General features: G+C 39.2%; 1 protein-coding gene across 3 annotated transcripts in view; it reads left to right on the top strand.

The window, feature by feature from the left end:
* The window catches only part of DMD (dystrophin), a 2,282,236-nt gene that overhangs the window by 435,894 nt on the left and 1,828,819 nt on the right, over positions 1-17,523 (top strand). For all 3 annotated transcript variants that reach the window (XM_059679269.1, XM_059679268.1, XM_059679270.1), the window contains exon 6: positions 4,064-4,236. In XM_059679269.1, the coding sequence (XP_059535252.1) occupies positions 4,064-4,236 (173 nt within the window). The remainder of the gene's footprint in view (positions 1-4,063; positions 4,237-17,523) is intronic.

The raw sequence follows: 17,523 nt of genomic DNA on the forward strand, positions 1-17,523 counted from the left end.
ATGGAGGTTGTGTACTTTATGACTTTAATGATGAGAAAATTTATGTATCTTTCATAACTATTTGACCTAATTTTCACTGAGTAACTGGCTAAATTAGCAGCTCAGGAAGGAATTAAGAAAACTGGATAATCTTCCCCTAACTAATTTAGCTATCAAGGGATGGTGACAAGTAAAAGCAAAGATTTCACATCATTACCACGTTTACAAAACATCATCTCAAATCCTTTCAAGTATTTTAAAGTTAGATTTAATATCCTAAATTTTGCACTGACTCTGTTATGAAAAGATGACTAACACTGTAGATGTTAAAATATGTATTTCCCGTAAGGGCACTTGTTAACTTCTGCATGGATGAAGAAGCAAAATAAAATATCATATTTAGAATACACAATAAATATTCATCATACGATCAAACGGTGGTGGTACAGAGACCTCACACTAACCAAAAGGAAAGCCCTGGTTGGTAAAACCTAATCACATTTACTTCTATACTTCCTTCATGTATATAATAAGGGGCCTGACTTATATAAAGAAGTAGTATAGTAATTATCTCCATAATAGAATATGTAGACGGTTTGTTCTATAATGAGGTGTCACTGCTTTCTTGGAACCTAGAAAAAAATGTTGAGTGGATTTCGGCATCAGATTAGTAAGAAGAATGAAACTGAAATACAATAACCTGCAGAATGGCATTTGCTTTGTACAAAGCCTAGAAGAAAATGTTCAGAAAATACTAAACAATACACCAAGAGTCTGGCTTTTTTCTCCTTTGGTGGAGTCTTGGTTTCCACTTCCGTTCTGGTGGGGGGGGGGGGAGGGGGAAATAGGCAGCAAGGCCCAGCCGGCAGCTGCTGCTTCGCCTGAGTAGGGTCCCCAGGTTTTGACACAGCCACCTGGATCCTCCTGTCTGCGGGCTGTGCATCCCGGGCTGTGTGTCCTGTCTAGTTCGCTGTCATCACGCCACAAGTGACATCGGGTCTGGCGTATTTCCTTCGTCCTCCACCCGGCATTCTCAGTAGCCACCTTCCTTCTGGCCGCTAGTGTTCCTGCCCGTCCTCTACTTCCTGTTTGCTGAGCCAATAAGCTGAACGACACGTGACACGTGGCGGGGCTTGTGCTGACCCATGGTGGACCTCTGGCGCCATGGTGTCCCTCATGTCTTTTGCCATCTCCATCGCATAAAATCCTTGGACTGGGCTTCCCAGGCAGCCAGGGCATTAGGCTTCTTTGCTGCCACATGTATTTACAATGGACTTCTACCTGCTTTTGAACATCGCGGCTTAATTCCTCCAACGAGGGGACTCCGCAGGCGAGACCATAGCTGACGAGGTGGAAGGAACGTATTAGGACTGGCGGTAAGGAGCCACAGGCGATCTCACTCTTGCACTTTGTGACCAGGTGATCTCTTGTGCTGAGAAGGAGGCCATGGCTTCTCAGAGAGCAGCAGCTGCTGTTGCTGAGTAGCCTGTCTCCTCACAGCCCCAAGGTGATTTTCCTGAACCCAGCACACAAGACAGTGCCCCTCGGCCTGGCATTATCTAACCACCCTACACGTGAGGGCATCTTGAATGTTCTGCACCATCTTTTCATGTTTGCCCCACAGACCGTAAGCCCTTAAGCTTCTGCTGAAAACGAGCACTAGGTAACAAAGCAGGTAGAGCCTGTGGGAGTGGGGGTGGGGAGGGAGGACATGTAAGACAGAAACCACCACAGGGCCAACATGCCAGGCCCCACTGTTTTTTCTGGGTCTCCATTTGGTGCCTCGGTTAGTGCCAGGCACTTTGTTGACAATGATCCTTCCGAAGTTCTTTTGTTCAGGGGACACCAGCTCCCTTTTCATTCTAGGCAGGGAGAAAATGGACCTTTGCCCTCCCATTTAGGAGAGAGTGGGTCTCAGTGCCCCTAACTGTCTCCTCACTCCCTTGGAGACGATGTTTTTGGTGAAATGACTATTCTGGTCCTAAGACGGTTTCATAGAAAAGCTCTTAGACTTGCTTATCAGGTCCAAAATATCAAAGGTACCAAATAATGAAACAACAGTGACAGTGTCCAGGGTAGCCAAGCAGGCCCACCCAAACCTTCTCTTTCCCTGGGGCCTCCCCCAGCAGGTGAGAGGTCTTCCAGCCCAGGACAGTGTGCTTCTAGACACCAGAGCAGGTCTCCTAATAAACCACTTCCGGAGAAGTGAGATGTGCCTAAACACCTATGCTGTGTATGTATCCTCAATGGGGTTTTGTAACTGTATTTTTTTTTTTATACCAAAGCTTCCTAAATGGCATTCCCTGCGGCCTGAGAGGCCTCACAAATGAGCCAGAGTTCTGGACCCATGCTTTGGGCATTTTGTAACCTTTCCACTCTCGTAAGTGAATTTCTTAGGCTGAAAAAAAGGCATAAAGGTTTAAACCAGACTGACCACCACAAACAAATCACCACATAACAAAAAACAAGGTAACAGAGCCACAGCATTTAGAGATAAATATTCTTTTCTTTTGTTGATTTTTTGTTCTTTATTTTACACTAGAGCTGCGGTTTTGGTTCTCAACCTGTGGGTTGCGACCATCGGAAAATACATATAGCATATCAGATATTTACATTATGATTCATAACAGTAGCAAAATTACAGTTATGAAGTAGGAACAAAAATAGTTTTATGGTTGGGGGGTCCCACAACATGAGGAACTGTATTAAAGGGTCGCAGCATTAAGAAGGTTAAGAGCCACTGAACTAGAGGCCTGGTGCATGAAATCTGTGCACAGGGAGGGTCCCTAGTCCTGGATGGCGTTCAGGGCTGATCAGGTTCTCCGCCTCCTGCCTCCTCCTTCCCTTGCTCCCTCAGTGCCCCACCGCCACCGGTGGTCACCTGCCATGTTCTCCGCCGCCCCCTGGTGGTCAGTGCACATCAGAGCGAGTGATCGAACCTCGGTTTCCCAGTCAAACTCCTGAGGGGACAATTTGCATATTAGCCTTTTATTATATAGGATAGGCCAAGTCATTTCTATCTTTTTTCCACTTTGGTCAGTAAACATAATTTGCATTATTTTAAGTTATAGTATAAACCTAGGGGATTTAATCTTCTATAGTTTGTCCTTTGATTCTTACAATAACCTTGTATGTATAGTTAAAGAAACAGAGGTCTAAAATGGTTAAGTTGCCCAATTAACATAATTCATTAATAGCAAAGGCAAAATTTAAATCTAGGCTTTTAAAAAAGTAAGCTCAACCTGGCTGGTGTGCTCAGTGGTTGAGCATCGACCTATGAACCAGGAGGTCACGGTTCAGTTCGATTCCGGTCAGGGCAGTTGCTGGGGTTGTGGGCCCTATCCCCAGTGTGGGACATGTAGGAGGCAGCCAATTAATGATTTTCTCTCATCATTGATGTTATTTCTCTCTCCCTCTCCCTTCCTCTCTGAAATCAACTTTAAAAAAAAGTAAGACCAATCTTTTAGCCACTGTGCTATTCTACTTATCCTAGAACCACTAATATATCTTAAGTCCCTGGTTAACAAATCTAATGTTTTATACATTCCCTTCTCTAGCATATCTACTGAAAGTTAGAAGATGATCCATTCTAAAAATTAAAAATTAATAGTTTAACATGGCAGAATCCAGAATTGATGTTAGCCATACTCAACCAATGGTATATCATAGATACTAACCAATCATAAGAGACTCCTAATTAGAATGAACTGGTAGAATATATTATTTCTTATTACTAATTGACCCTAAAATTCCCATTATTTTTTTAAAATATATTTTTATTGGTTTCAGAGAGGAAGGGAGGGGGGGAGAGTGATAGAAACATCAATGATGAGAGAGAATCATTGATCGGCTGCCTCCTGCACACCCCCTACTAGGGATCGAGCCCACAGCCCAGGTATGTGCCCTTGACCAGAATCAAACCCAGGACACTTCATTCCGCAGGCCAACACACTATCCACTGAACCAAACCAGCTAGGGCAAGTTCCCGTTATTTATTACTGAAGATAAGGACATTCAAATATAAGTTTGTGTGATTCTTGTTCAGGGAATGCATTTTCTCATGAAAATTTCATTCCACACATAGGTCAAAAATGTAATGAAAAATATCATGGCTGGATTGCAACAAACCAACAGTGAAAAGATTCTCCTGAGCTGGGTCCGACAATCAACTCGTAATTATCCACAGGTTAATGTCATTAACTTCACCACCAGCTGGTCTGATGGTCTGGCTTTGAACGCTCTCATCCACAGTCATAGGTAAGGAGACTGCTGAGCCATTGAATAATTTTTATAAGTATTGGGTTAGAGATTGATATTTTTTTCTCCAATGTGGTTCCAGATCATTCCCCACTATGCAATGTGTTATGTGTGTTGACCATGTTTATCTAACCATGCACTGGAATGCACTGAATAAGAATATTTATTGTTTTTTTTATGTGATATATAATTTACCTGTTGATTAAATGACCAGAGCACGAATATGGTTATGGTGGAGGAGAGGATCAACATATTTGAAATAAGAAATCCACCAGAAAACCAAGGTTATTTTTTGACTTTGCTAAGAATGCAGTTTGTCTTTCTATACAAATAATGTGTTAGTATGAGTTCAAACTATAGAGCTAAAAATGGTTCCATATCTCATGTGAGTGGCTGTGGTAAAATTAATTATCATCATCAAATTAATAATTATAAAAAGAAACATTTTGCTTATCCCTACACACTTAGATAGCAAATACCATAAGGCCCTGTATATTTTTTATATTTCGGAGTTAAAAGAGACTCTGAGCAGCTTAGCAATCAAAGAAGGCAAAGAGCAGACCACAGTTAATTTTATGACTCAGGGCTCAGAATACCAAAAGAAATAATTGCTCTGGAACAGCAAAGCAATTGCTATTAAACAAGAGAGAGAGTTCTTCTGTGAATCTTCATACAAAGTATAGAATGAGACTTGACTTGGGTGGTGCATACACAATGCAACATGCAGATCATTTATTATAGAAAAATAATAATTCAGTGTAATTTAGTGAACCAAATGTCCTTAACTCTATTCCACACAATAGTATACATTCTAAGATAAAAAAATACTTGTTTTAATTTTCTTGTATAAAGGAGCTCAGTAAATGAATGAAAAACAGTTCAAGAAAAAGCAAAACAACATGGTAAATACACATATAATGCATTCATATATATTATTATATAATATTGAAATATATATTACCTGTATAATACATTTATTCTAAGGAATATTTACTTTGGTTTTCCTATTATCTATCTGTTTTACCAAACCCAATCTCCCTAATTTTCAGTACAGCTTATCTTTCTTTTCCTATGCCAGTCTTGCTTCTAGAAAAGTCCAGAGTATGAATTTTCTTCAAGGTAAAGCTCAATCCAAAGAGCAAAGGCTCTCTAAATAGGCATCTTTGTTGGGTGTCTTGCTCCAGCTGGGTTTAATTAACCCCATTCAGGTTGAGTCTTCAGGTGAAGGATTCAGCAACCTGATTTTCCAGAGGAGGCAGGCTCCCACTCACTGGGTATGTTAAGCAATGTTAACACCTTTGTTTTTCATAAATATAACACAATGAAAAATTTTCCACAGCATCAGTGCAGCCTTATAAGAAGGGATAGAGATGTTCATTCTGCATAAGTCAGCACTCATTTATGCAGCCACATGCTCCCAGTAAGGGCCTGAACATATTGATCTTGTACACATTTGCAGATGAATAGAAATAGCAAGGATCAGGTCATGCAGTCCTTGTTGGCTCTTTAATATTTTCTTTTCAAGTGGAAGACTTCAATCCTTCATACACTACATTTGTTCATATTATACTTCATGAATTCTGAATATGTTTGTAAATAATACAGTAAACATATTCAGATTGCCCGCTGTGTCAGTCTCTGACCCACTCTTTCTCTGGCAAAATATCTTCATTTATATATTCTCTCCTGTCATGTTGAATGAGTCAACCACAACTACCTTTTTATGCAAAACTTTTCAAGAGCTTTCTCACAGTTGATAATATCTTTCATGAATCATCTCCTTTTTGTCTCTGACAGATGTTCATATTGTTTAAGAAAAAAATGGTTGAACTTTTTGTTCTAAGGTTATTGCCATTGGTATACTTAGAAATGTCATGAGGTGTCCTGATTTCAACAATTGAGTGACTAAGCTCTATAGGACAAAGGTATACACTTAATATAAAACATTAGGGATGGATAAAGAGCTTTGTGGTTAGAATATTTGTGGGTTTATAGCTATTTAAGGATACATTTTATCTTAACATGTAAGAAATTAAAAGTATTATCTTAAAACACAAAGTACAGGACAGTGTCATTAAAAGGAAGCCACATTTTACTTCTATGGGAAAAAAACAAATAATTGATTAGAAATATGCTCAAAATATGCAGATTAGTTGCTATAAATTAAAGTTGCAATTAAGTTTTCTTCCTAATAGCTTATTTTAATTTGTTACCATAGAATAAACACAGCATATGGTTTTTTAAAAAAATTCTTTTTTGTTTAAAGTATTACATATAATATTACATATGTTTCCTTTTTCCTCCGTTGACCTCTCCCTGGCCATCCCCATCCCCCAGGACATACCCTTACCCCCTTAGTGTCTGTGGCCATTGGTTATGCTTATATGCATGCATACAAGTCCTTTGGTTGATCTCTTACCCCCCTCCCCTGCCTTCCCTCTGAAGTTTGACAGTCTGTTCAATGCTTCTCTGTCTTTGGAACTATTTTTGTTCATCAGTTTATGTTGTTGATTATATTCCACAAATGAGTGAAATCATGTGATATTTTTCTTTCTCTGACTGGCTTATTTCACTTAGCATAATGCTCTCCAGGTCCATCCATGCTGATGCGAATGGTAATAGTTCTTTCTTTTTTACAGCAGTGTACTATTCTGTTGCATAGATGTACCACAGTTCTTTTTTTAAAAAATATATTTTATTGATTTTTTTACAGAGAGGAAGGGAGAGGGATAGAGAGTTAGAAACATTGATGAGAGAGAAACATCGATCAGCTGCCTCCTGCACAACCCCCACTGGGGATGTGCCCGCAACCAAGGTACATGCCCTTGACCAGAATCAAATATGGGACCTTTCAGTCCGCAGGCCGACACTCTATCCACTGAGCCAAACCGGTTAGGGCTGTACCACAGTTCTTTAATCCAATCATCTGCTGATGGGCACTTAGGCTGTTTCCAAATCTTAGCTATTGCAAATTGTGCTGCTATGAACATAGGGGTGCATATGTCCTTTCTGATTTCTTGGGATATATTCCTAGAAGTGGGATTACTGGGTTAAATGGGAGTTCCATTTTTAATTTTTTTTAGGAAACTCGATACTGTTTTCCACAGTGGCTGCACCAGTCTGCAGTCCCAACAGCAGTGCACGAGGGTTACATATGTTTGTAAATAATCCACATCCTCACAAGCACTTGTCATTTGTTGATTTTTTGATGATAGCCATTCTCACAGGTGTGAGATCATATATCATTGTCGTTTTGATTTGTATCTTTCAGATGTTTTCATATGTCTCTTGGCCTTCTGTCTGTCCACTTTCAAAAAGTGTCTATTAAGTCCATTGCCCATTTTTTGACTGGATTGTTTATCTTCCTTTTGTTAAGATGTATGAGTTCCCTATAAATTTTGGAGATTAGGCCCTTATTGGATATAACATTGGCACAATATGCTCTCCCATGCAGTAGGCTGTCTTTTTGTTATGTTGATGGTTTCTTTTGCTGTGCAGAAGCATTTTATTTTGATGTTGTCCCATTTGTTTATTTTCTCCTTAGTTTACATTGTCCCAGGAGCCATATCAGTAAAGCTATTGCTACAACATAATGTCGTATATTTTGCTTCCTGTGGATTCTTCTAAGATTTTTATGGTTTTCTGTTTTACGTTTAAGTACTTTATCCATTTTGAGTTTATTTTTGTGTATGGTATAAGTTGGTCGTCTAGTTTCATTTTTTCCCATGTATCTGTCCAATTTTCCCAACACCATTTATTGAAGAGACTATCTTGACTCCATTGTATGCTCTTGCCTTTTTTGTCAAATATTAATTGAGTATAATGGCTTGGGTCGATTTCTGGGTTCTCTGTTCTGTTCCATTGGTCTATGTGTCTGTTCTTTCACCAGTACCAGGCAGTTTTGAGAAACATGGCTTGGTAATATAGCTTGATATCTGGTATTGTGATCCCTCCAACTTTGTTATTCTTTCTTAGGATTGCTGTGGCTATCCAGGTTCTTTTTAAATTCCAGATGAATTTTTGGAGAGTTTGTTCTAGATCTTTGAAAAATGCCGTTGGCAATTTAATGAGGGTTGCATTGAAACTGTAGATTGCTTTGGGTAGTATGGGCATTTTAATGTTGATTCTACTGATCCATGGACACAGTATGTTCTTCTATTTGTTTGTCTTCATCTATCCCTTTTTTTCAATGTCCTGTTGTTTTTTGAGTACAGGTCTTTTATCTTCTAGTTAAGTTTATTTCTAGGTATCTTAATTTTTTTGGTGCAAAGGTAAATGGGTTTTTTTTTTTTTTGCTTCTCTTTCTGTGAGTTTATTATTGGTATATAAAAAGGCCATAGATTTCTGGGTGTTGATTTTGTATCCTGCTACATTGCCAAATTTATTTATTAGGTCTAGTAGTTTTTTGATGGAGTCTTTGGGGTTTTGTATGTATAGTATCATGTCATCTGCAAATAAGGAGAGTTTTACTTCTTTTCCAATTTGGATGCCTTTTTTTAAAAAAATACATTTTATTGATTTTTTACAGAGAGGAAGGGAGAGAGATAGAGAGTTAGAAACATCGATGAGAGAGAAACATCGATCAGCTGCCTCCTGCACATCTCCCACTGGGGATGTGCCCGCAACCCAGGTACATGCCCTTGACCGGAATCGAACCTGGGACCCTTCAGTCCGCAGGCCGACGCTCCATCCACTGAGCCAAACCGGTTTCGGCAAGGATGCCTTTTATTTCTTCTTGTCTGATTACTATGTCTAGCACTTCCAGTACTATATAGAACATGAGTAGTGAAAGTGGGCATCCCTGTCTTGTTCCTGTTCTTAGGGGAAATGGTTTTAGTTTTTGCCCATTGAGTATGATGTTGGCTGTAGGTTTGTCATATAAGGCTTTTATTATGTTGAGCTATGATCCCTCTATTCCCACTTTGCTGAGAGTTTTTATCAAGAAAGGGTGTTAATGTTTTGTAAAATGCTTTTTCTGCATCAATTGATATGATTATGTGATTTTTATCTCTCAGTTTGTTTATGTGATGTATGACGTTTATTGATTTGCAGATGTTGTACCATCCTTGCATCCCTGGAATAAATCCCACTTGGTCATGGTGTATAATCTGTAATGCTGGATCTGATTTGCTAGAATTTTGTTGAGGATTTTAGCATCTATGTTCATCAGAGATATTGGCCTGTAATTCTCTTTCTTTGCAGTGTCTTTATCTGGTTTTGGGATTAGGGTAATGCTGGCTTCATAAAGAGAATGTTCCTTCCTCTTGAATTTTTTTGAATAGTCTGAGAAGGAAAGGTTTTAGTTTTTCTTTAATGTTTCATAAAACTCCCCTGTGAAGCTCTCTGGCCCAGAGCTTTTGTTTGATGCAAGTTTTTTGATTACTGCTTCAATTTCCTCCATAGTTATTGGCCTATTCAGATTTTTTGATTCTTCCTTATTGAGTTTTGGAAGGTCATATTTTTCTAAGAATTTGTCCATTTCTGCTAGATTGACCAGTTTGTTGGAATAGAGTTTTTCATAGTATTTTTTTTACAATTCTTTTTATTTCTGTGGGGTCTGTTTTTATTTTGCCTCTGTCATTTCTGACTGTGTTTATTTGGGTCCTCTCTCTTTGCTTCTTGGGGAGCGTGGCTAAAGGTTCATCAATTTGTTTATCCTTTCAAAGAACCAGCTCTTAGTTTTGTTGATCTTTCGTATTGTTTCTTTGGTCTCTATGTCATTTATTTCCGCTCTGATATTTATTATTTTCTTCCTTCTGCTCACTCTATGCTTTTCTTATTGCTCTCTAATTCTTTAAGTTGTAGAGTTTGATAATTTATTACCAGTTTTTCTTGTTTTTTTGAGGTATGCCTGTAGTGCTATGAACTTCTCTCTCAGGACTGCTTTCACTATGTCCCATAGATTTTGGATTGTTGTGTTTTCATTGTCATTTGTTTCCAGGATGTTTTTTTTCTTCTTTGATATATCTGGTAAACCAATGATCTATAATAATAAAAACGTAATATGCAAATTGACCAAATGACCGAACAGCAGAATGACCATCTGGACAACTTTCCAGACGACCACTCTGTGACATCCACTGGCACCAGGCCAGCCAAGGTGGGTGCGATGCAATTGGTTAGGGGCAAGCCATCTCTCCATGATCGCCCTGCAGAGGGATGCCTAGGTCACTGGCTGCCAGGGCAATCGATCAATTGTGGGGCTCCATGATCACCCCAAAAAGGGAGGCCCAGGCTACATGGAGGTGGCACTGCAGTGGGTAGACAGGGCCTCCCTCTGCGAGGGCAATCTATCCCTGAGCCCCGGCCAGGTGGGCAGGGCCTACCTCTTTGGGGTGATCTATGGCAAAGCTCTCAGAGTGTGAGAGGGCACAGGCCAGGCTGAGGGACCAACCACTCCCTCCTGAGTGCATGAATTTTGTGCACTGGGCCTCTAGTTTAATAATATGCTATTTAGCCTCCAAGTGTTTGAATTTATTTGATTGGTTTTATTATAGTTTATTTCTAATATTATGCCATTGTGATCTGAGAAGATGCTTGATATGTTTTAAATCTTGAATTTGAAGAGATTTTGCCTGTGTCCCAATATGTGGTCTATCTTTGAAAATGTCCCATGTGCACTAGAGAAGAATGTATATTCTGTAGCTTTGGGGTGAAATGTTCTGAAGATGTTGATTAAGTCTATCTGATCTAGTGGGTCATTTAGGGTTGCTATTTCTTTGCTGATTTTTTGTCTAGAGGATTTATCTGGTGATGTAAATGGGGTATTAAAGTCCCCTACTATGATTACATTGTTGTCATTCTCTCCCTTGATATCTTCCAGAAGTTTTTTTATGTATTTCAGTGCTCTTGCATTGGGTGCGCATACTAGTATGTTTACCGGAGTTGTATCCACTTGTCGTATCGATCCCTTTAGTGTTATGAAGTGGCCTTCCTTATCTCTTGTTATGGCCTTCACTTTGAGGTCTATTTTGTCAGATATTGCTACCCCAGCCTTTTTTTCATTTCCATTTGCCTGAAAAATATTTTTCCATCCCTTCACTTTCAGTCTTGTGTGAGTCCCTTTTCCTGAGGTGGGTCTCTTATAGACAGCATATATATGGGTCATGTATTCTTATCCATTCAGCCACTCTGTCTTTTGATTGGAGCATTTAGTGCATTTACACAGCACATGGTTTTAAAAGTAAGTCAGACAACAACATCGATGGACCTCGAGGATATTACGCTAAATGAAATAAGTCGGACAGAGAAAGACAAATACCATATGATTTCACTTATGTGTGGAATCTAAAGAATAAGAAAAATGAATAAACAAAATAGACATAGACTCAGAGATACAGAGAACAGACTGATGGTTGCCAGATGGGAAGGGGGTGGTTAGAGGGATGGGTAAAAAGGTGAAGGTATTACTATTTTGTAACTACCAGTGCACAAATTGGTAGTTATAAAATAGTCATGGGGATGTGAAATATAGCATAAGGAAGATAGTCAATAATATTGTAATAACTATGAATGGTACCAGGTGGGTACTAGACTTATTGGGGGGATCACTTTTTAAAAAATAATTATTAATTGATTGACTTTCAGAGGGATAGGAAGGGAGAGAGAGAAAGAAAGAGAGAAAAAAAGAAACATTGCTTTGTTTTTTCACTTATTTATGCACTCATTGGTTGATTCTTCTGTGTGCCCTGACCTGGGATTGAGTCCACAACCTTGGCTTATGTGGACAATGCTCTAACCAACTGAGCTAATCAGCAAGGGCTAGATCACTGTTTAAATTCTATAAATGCCTAACCATTATGCTATACAAGTGAAAATAATATAAAATAATACTGAATGTCAACTGTAATTGAAAAATTAAAAAAGGAAAAAAATAAAAGAACAATCCCATAAAATAAAATATATACAGGAAAAAAAGTAAGTCAGATGTGTGTAAAGGAAAAAATCAAGCAAAATGTGTATTCATGACCCTAACCCTACCCCATCACACTCCACTTCCTAGAAGTGGTCCTCAGCTTCTTTTATTCTTTCTGATAGTCATAATTATGTATTTTTATTTCCTGATTAGTTGATTTCTGAAAGTATATGGATTGCCTCCTTAATACAAAGCTGCAAACCAATAGTAATTTTATGTTCTTATTTTTATTTTTTTTCCCAATAGTAATTTTAGTTTATAATAAAGAGCATTTATTTGAGCAAAAGGAGCTCTAATCCTGGGGACACAGATTCAGGTAGCAACCTAAATTGTGCTCCACTGAGACTAAGGGGAGGCTACCTTATATGGCACAAGTTTCCACACAGCTTCTCAATTAGGTCTATTTTATGTAAATGACAAATACAAATCACGCAGTTCTGCTTGGACAGGGCAAGTCTCAGTCCTTGGTAGAAAGACAAAACCAGGGTTTCCCTGTAGTGTTGAATATGGTGAAACAAGTGAGCCATACTAGGGAAGCTGAGCGTTCAGTCTGAGAAGCCCCTGTCAGTAATTGTCTGCAAGACTCATTATTTATAAAATTTGGGCTTTAGGTTGACCATGGGGAGTCCATCTCAGCAGATAGATTCCTTCTTGGGGTTCATATCAGATTAATCTTTCTTCTCTGGGTCTACAAAACCCACAAATATTACTGCTTATCCCTATGTATTTCCTAGTTTGATTACCATTTTAAAATAATTTGATTACTATTTAAAAATAATACTATTTTAAAATAATTACATTATTCTTGTAATTGTTACCTGTATTACTTAAAATGATAGTGATGCACCTTTTTTCAAATTTAGACAACATCTGTTGACTATCTGTTATGAAGAATGAGGACATTTTCACACTTATACTTACTTCCTGCTCTTTTCTCCTCTCCACCTTCCATTTTTTAAAATTATATTATCCCTAGAGGCCTGGTGCATGAAATTCTTGCATGGGTAGGGTCCCTAGGCCTGGCCAGTGATCAGGTCTAATCTGTGAGGCAACCAGTGGGGAATCGGGGCTCCCGCTTGCACCTGCCTTGAGCTGATGCCACCTGATCGCGGGCCCTGCCCCCTGCCATCACCGCTGTTCACTGTCTTTGGCGCGACCGGTGGGGTGATTGGGACTCCCGCTTGCACCTGCCTTGGCCTGGTGCTGCCTGCTCATCTGCTCCACCATCCTGCCGCAGTACCACCCTCATTGGGGCCCATCAGGGCCGGCAGTGCCTCCACTGCCGCCTGCTGCCAGCGCCGTGTCACCGACATCCGCCACGTTCTGCGCCGCCCCTTGGTGGTCAGCGCATGTCTAACTCCTGGTTGGTCAAACTCCTGCCTGTGGGGACAATTTACATATTAGCCTTTTATTATATAGGACTAGAGGCCCGGTACATGAAATTCTTGCGGGGGGGGGGGGGGATCCCTCGGGGGATGTCTGCCGGTTTAGGCCTGATCCCACAATCTGGGACTGCTGGCTCCCAACTGCTCACCTGCCTACCTTTCTGATTGCCCCTAACTGCCCCCACTCTTGGCCTGGTCACCCCCAACAGCACCCCCAACAGCCTGGTCGCCCCCAACTTCCCACCCCACAAGCCTGGTTACCCCTAACTGCCTCCCCCACTGGCCTGGTCACCCCCAAGTGCCCCCCACCAGTCTGGTTGCCCCTCATTGTCCCCACCCTGCCAGCCTGGTCACCCCCAACTGCCCCGCCTGCCAGCCTGGTGGTCCCATGCAGCCTACTGTTCACTCGCCACCCTGCAGGACTGTTCCCCCCACGCAGTCTGCTGTTCAGTCATTTGTTCACCTCTCAGTGCTCCCCTGCCAGCCTGGTCACCCCACACAGTTTGTTTGGTTGTCCGTTCGGTTGTTTTGGTTGCAACGGTCGCTTAGGCATGCATATATATATATATTTTTTCTTGCATCAGCAATGTTTCTAACATTTATATCTGTTCTGTAAGTATAGGTATTCTTGGCTTGAGTTTATAAATTGAAAATTTGTTGTTGTTTTATAAATATAACTAACCATAGAACAAAGTAATGGAAGTTAATGTTTTTAAGGAATTATTATTTTGTGGGCAGTCTATTAAGTAAAATATCCCATATATTTCTCATTACATAGATACAGTGATTAGCCCCATTTTACAAATTGGAAAACTAAGGCATATAGAAGTTATGTGGTTTCTCTAAGACCATTTGTCTAATATGTGGTGGAATTAGGATTTGATTTATAGAAGACATTGCTTATCTACTAGTCTATGTTGTATTATTCAATATGTTTCCTCAAAATACCGGTAATCCTTAGTTACATTACCCTTACTTATGAATTGTGGTCTAGGTTAGCATGGGCAGGTATGTGGCTTTCCTCTACAATTGGTTAGTTTTACAATTCTTCATACATTTGAAAATCATAGTTATGTAAAATGTTAATTACTGATGAGTTTCAATGGTTTAAAACAATTAATTGGAGTAATTTTAATTCTAGAAGGCACTTCAAAGGCCATTTCATATAATTACTTCTTTTTCAAACGAAAATACATCTACACGATGGAATACTATGCTGCTGTAAAAAAGAAGGAACTCTTACCATTTGCAATGGCATGGATGGAACTGGAGAGCATTATGCTAAGTGAAATAAGCCAGTCAATGAAGGAAAAATACCACATGATCTCACTCATTCATGGATAATAAAGACCATTATAAACTTATGAACAATAATAGAAACAGAGGCAGAGCTGCCTCAAACTGATTGTCAAACTGCAGCGGGAAGGCCAGGGAGGGTTGGGGGGCAGAAGGGAGGGGGGTAAGAGATCAACCGAAGGACTTGTATGCATGCATATAAGCATAACCAATGGACATAAGACACTGGCGGGTAGGGGAGGCCAGGGGATTGTCAAGGGCGGGGGGAAAAAAAGGGACACATATGTAATACCCTTTGTAATACTTTAAGCAATAAAACAATAAAAAAAGGAAAAAGGCCACCAACAACCTGTGTGGCCCTGGGTGAGTTTCTACTATCACTGGCAAAAAAACACACCAAAAACAAAAAAACTGAAGTTTAAATAGATTACATGACTTAGATAAGTTCTTGCTTAGGTCTTTAGTTAGTGGCCAAGGAGAAGGGGGTGGGGATGAAAAGAAGAGAGTTAGAATACAGAAACAATTTTATTCTTCCCCATCATACTCATTTAATCTTGGTTAATCTACTGTAGGAGAGAAAACTACTTTCCCACACTCACCCACCTATATTCTTTTTCACTCCCATTACTGAGAAATGAAAAAATGAAGATGGGCAGAAGTTGCATAGTGAAGTTCAAGTTTCCCCAAATAGTCTAGAATTTAAATTTTATTTCTTATAGTCTTCCCACTACTGGAGGCAGCTCTGAATTTATACATATTTTAGGTTCTAAAAAATTGTTAGCTGTTTTGCGTAACTTGGAATAATTAGGGTATTTAAGGGAGAGTAGATTTCCTAAGAAGTGCACAAAATTCTGGTGAGTTAATCAGGCTAGGAACAATTAAAAAAAGGAAATGAGAGTCAAATGAGAAATAAAAGTGGATCTTTCTTTTGAATTATGGTTTTAGAAAATAAGAGGGAAGCCCATCCTTGTATCTTCTTCCCTTGCAGAGCACGAGTTCTTAATCAGGAGTCTACGGACAGACCCAAATATCCTAATATTCTATGCAAATTCTGTTTAAAGATATGGACAGGTATTTGTCTGGGTAGACGTGTCATAGCACTAAACACATTCTCAAAGGTAACTATGATCCAAAAAAGGTGAAGGACCACTTACCTTATGGTTTCCAATGTTGTTGGAGTAAATTGCAATTTCTTAATATCTTCTACCACTTGATACTAGAAATCTCCCAGTGAAGCCAAGCCTATGAGTTCTTGAATGACTGAGCACATTGTGCATTTTCTTCCCTAAGAACTTTGTTTTTTTAATATCCACACAACCTAGAATTCATTTTCAAATACTGTTCTTAACTATAAACAATTTGCCATTTGAGACTCCCTTAAGCTTAAAAAAAGTTCTTGACCTTGTCAGATGTTAAAAAGCCTTATATCTTATCTGTAGTTTTTAAATTTAGAATTTGTTTAACTTACTGTAATGTATGCATTTTTCCTAATTATATGTAAAATCCTTATAGGATAAGAACTGCTTCATACCCTAGGTGTTTTCTTTATTATCAAGTAAAATGATACTGATATAGTTTGTTCTCATCCATTTTCTGGTGTGGTCAATAAATGTTTATCGAACCCTTACTATGTGTCAGGCTGGGTTTCTAGAAGTGAACAAAACTGGCAAAAAATAATATTCTGTATTCTATATTCCCCTGGGGGAGATAGATAAAGGAGATTAATTAAAATACATAAAATGTTAAATAGTAGTAAGTGCTAATGAGAAAAATGCAGAACCGTTAATAGGAAAAGGAAATGAGTGTATGTAAGTTTGATTTGGGAGCGAGCAATTTTAGATGTTGTGGGAGGGCAAGGAAGGAGTCACCTACAATGTGATTTTGGAGTAAAGACTCAAAATATGTGGAGTGAACCATGTTGATGTATGAGGAAAGAGAACTCCAGGTGGAGGTAACAGCAAAAGCATGAAACTAGCCTGTTTGAGGAATATGAGGAGAGAGGCAAGAAATAAAATCAAGGGTCTTATGGTGAGCCATACCATGTAGGGTCTTGTTAAATCACTAAATTTTACTCCCTGATAGCAGGTATTTGAGAATAATATTATGATGAACCATTTTAACAGATCACTCTGGCAGCTCTGCTAAGAATATATTAAGAAGCACAAGGGTGGGAGTTGGGCAGCCAAGGCTATTGCAATAATCCATGCAAAATAAAATGGTGGTTTTGGATTAAGGTGATGGTAGCAAGATAATGAGAAGTGATCAAATTCTGGAGATATTTCCAGCTAAGTGTTGTATGAGAGTGAAAGAGTCCTCAATATTCACTCCAAGGTTTCTTGTCTGAGCATACTGCAAGTTTGAACTTGTCATTGGTTGTTGAGGAAGGGAGGACTTCAAGAGAAGTAGGTGGGTTTGCGGAGGAGTGTGATGGGGATGGATATCAGAAGCTCAATTTTGGATGTTTGAGTCTTATGATAACTCTAAGTGGAGATAATGAGTAAGCAGATGACCTGAGAGTCTGGAATTCAGGAAAGAGGGCTGGACTAGGTTTCTATAATTAGAAGTTACCAGCAAATGACTGGTATTCAAATCCATGAGATTGGATTTGATTAACACATTATTGTTTCCTGGATAAGGTTGAATAAATTCATCTTAATTTCTCTCAGGGTTTTTAATTAAAATTGTGCCTTG

The sequence above is a fragment of the Myotis daubentonii genome, chromosome X, assembly GCF_963259705.1.
Source record: "Myotis daubentonii chromosome X, mMyoDau2.1, whole genome shotgun sequence".
Classification (NCBI taxonomy): domain Eukaryota; kingdom Metazoa; phylum Chordata; class Mammalia; order Chiroptera; family Vespertilionidae; genus Myotis; species Myotis daubentonii.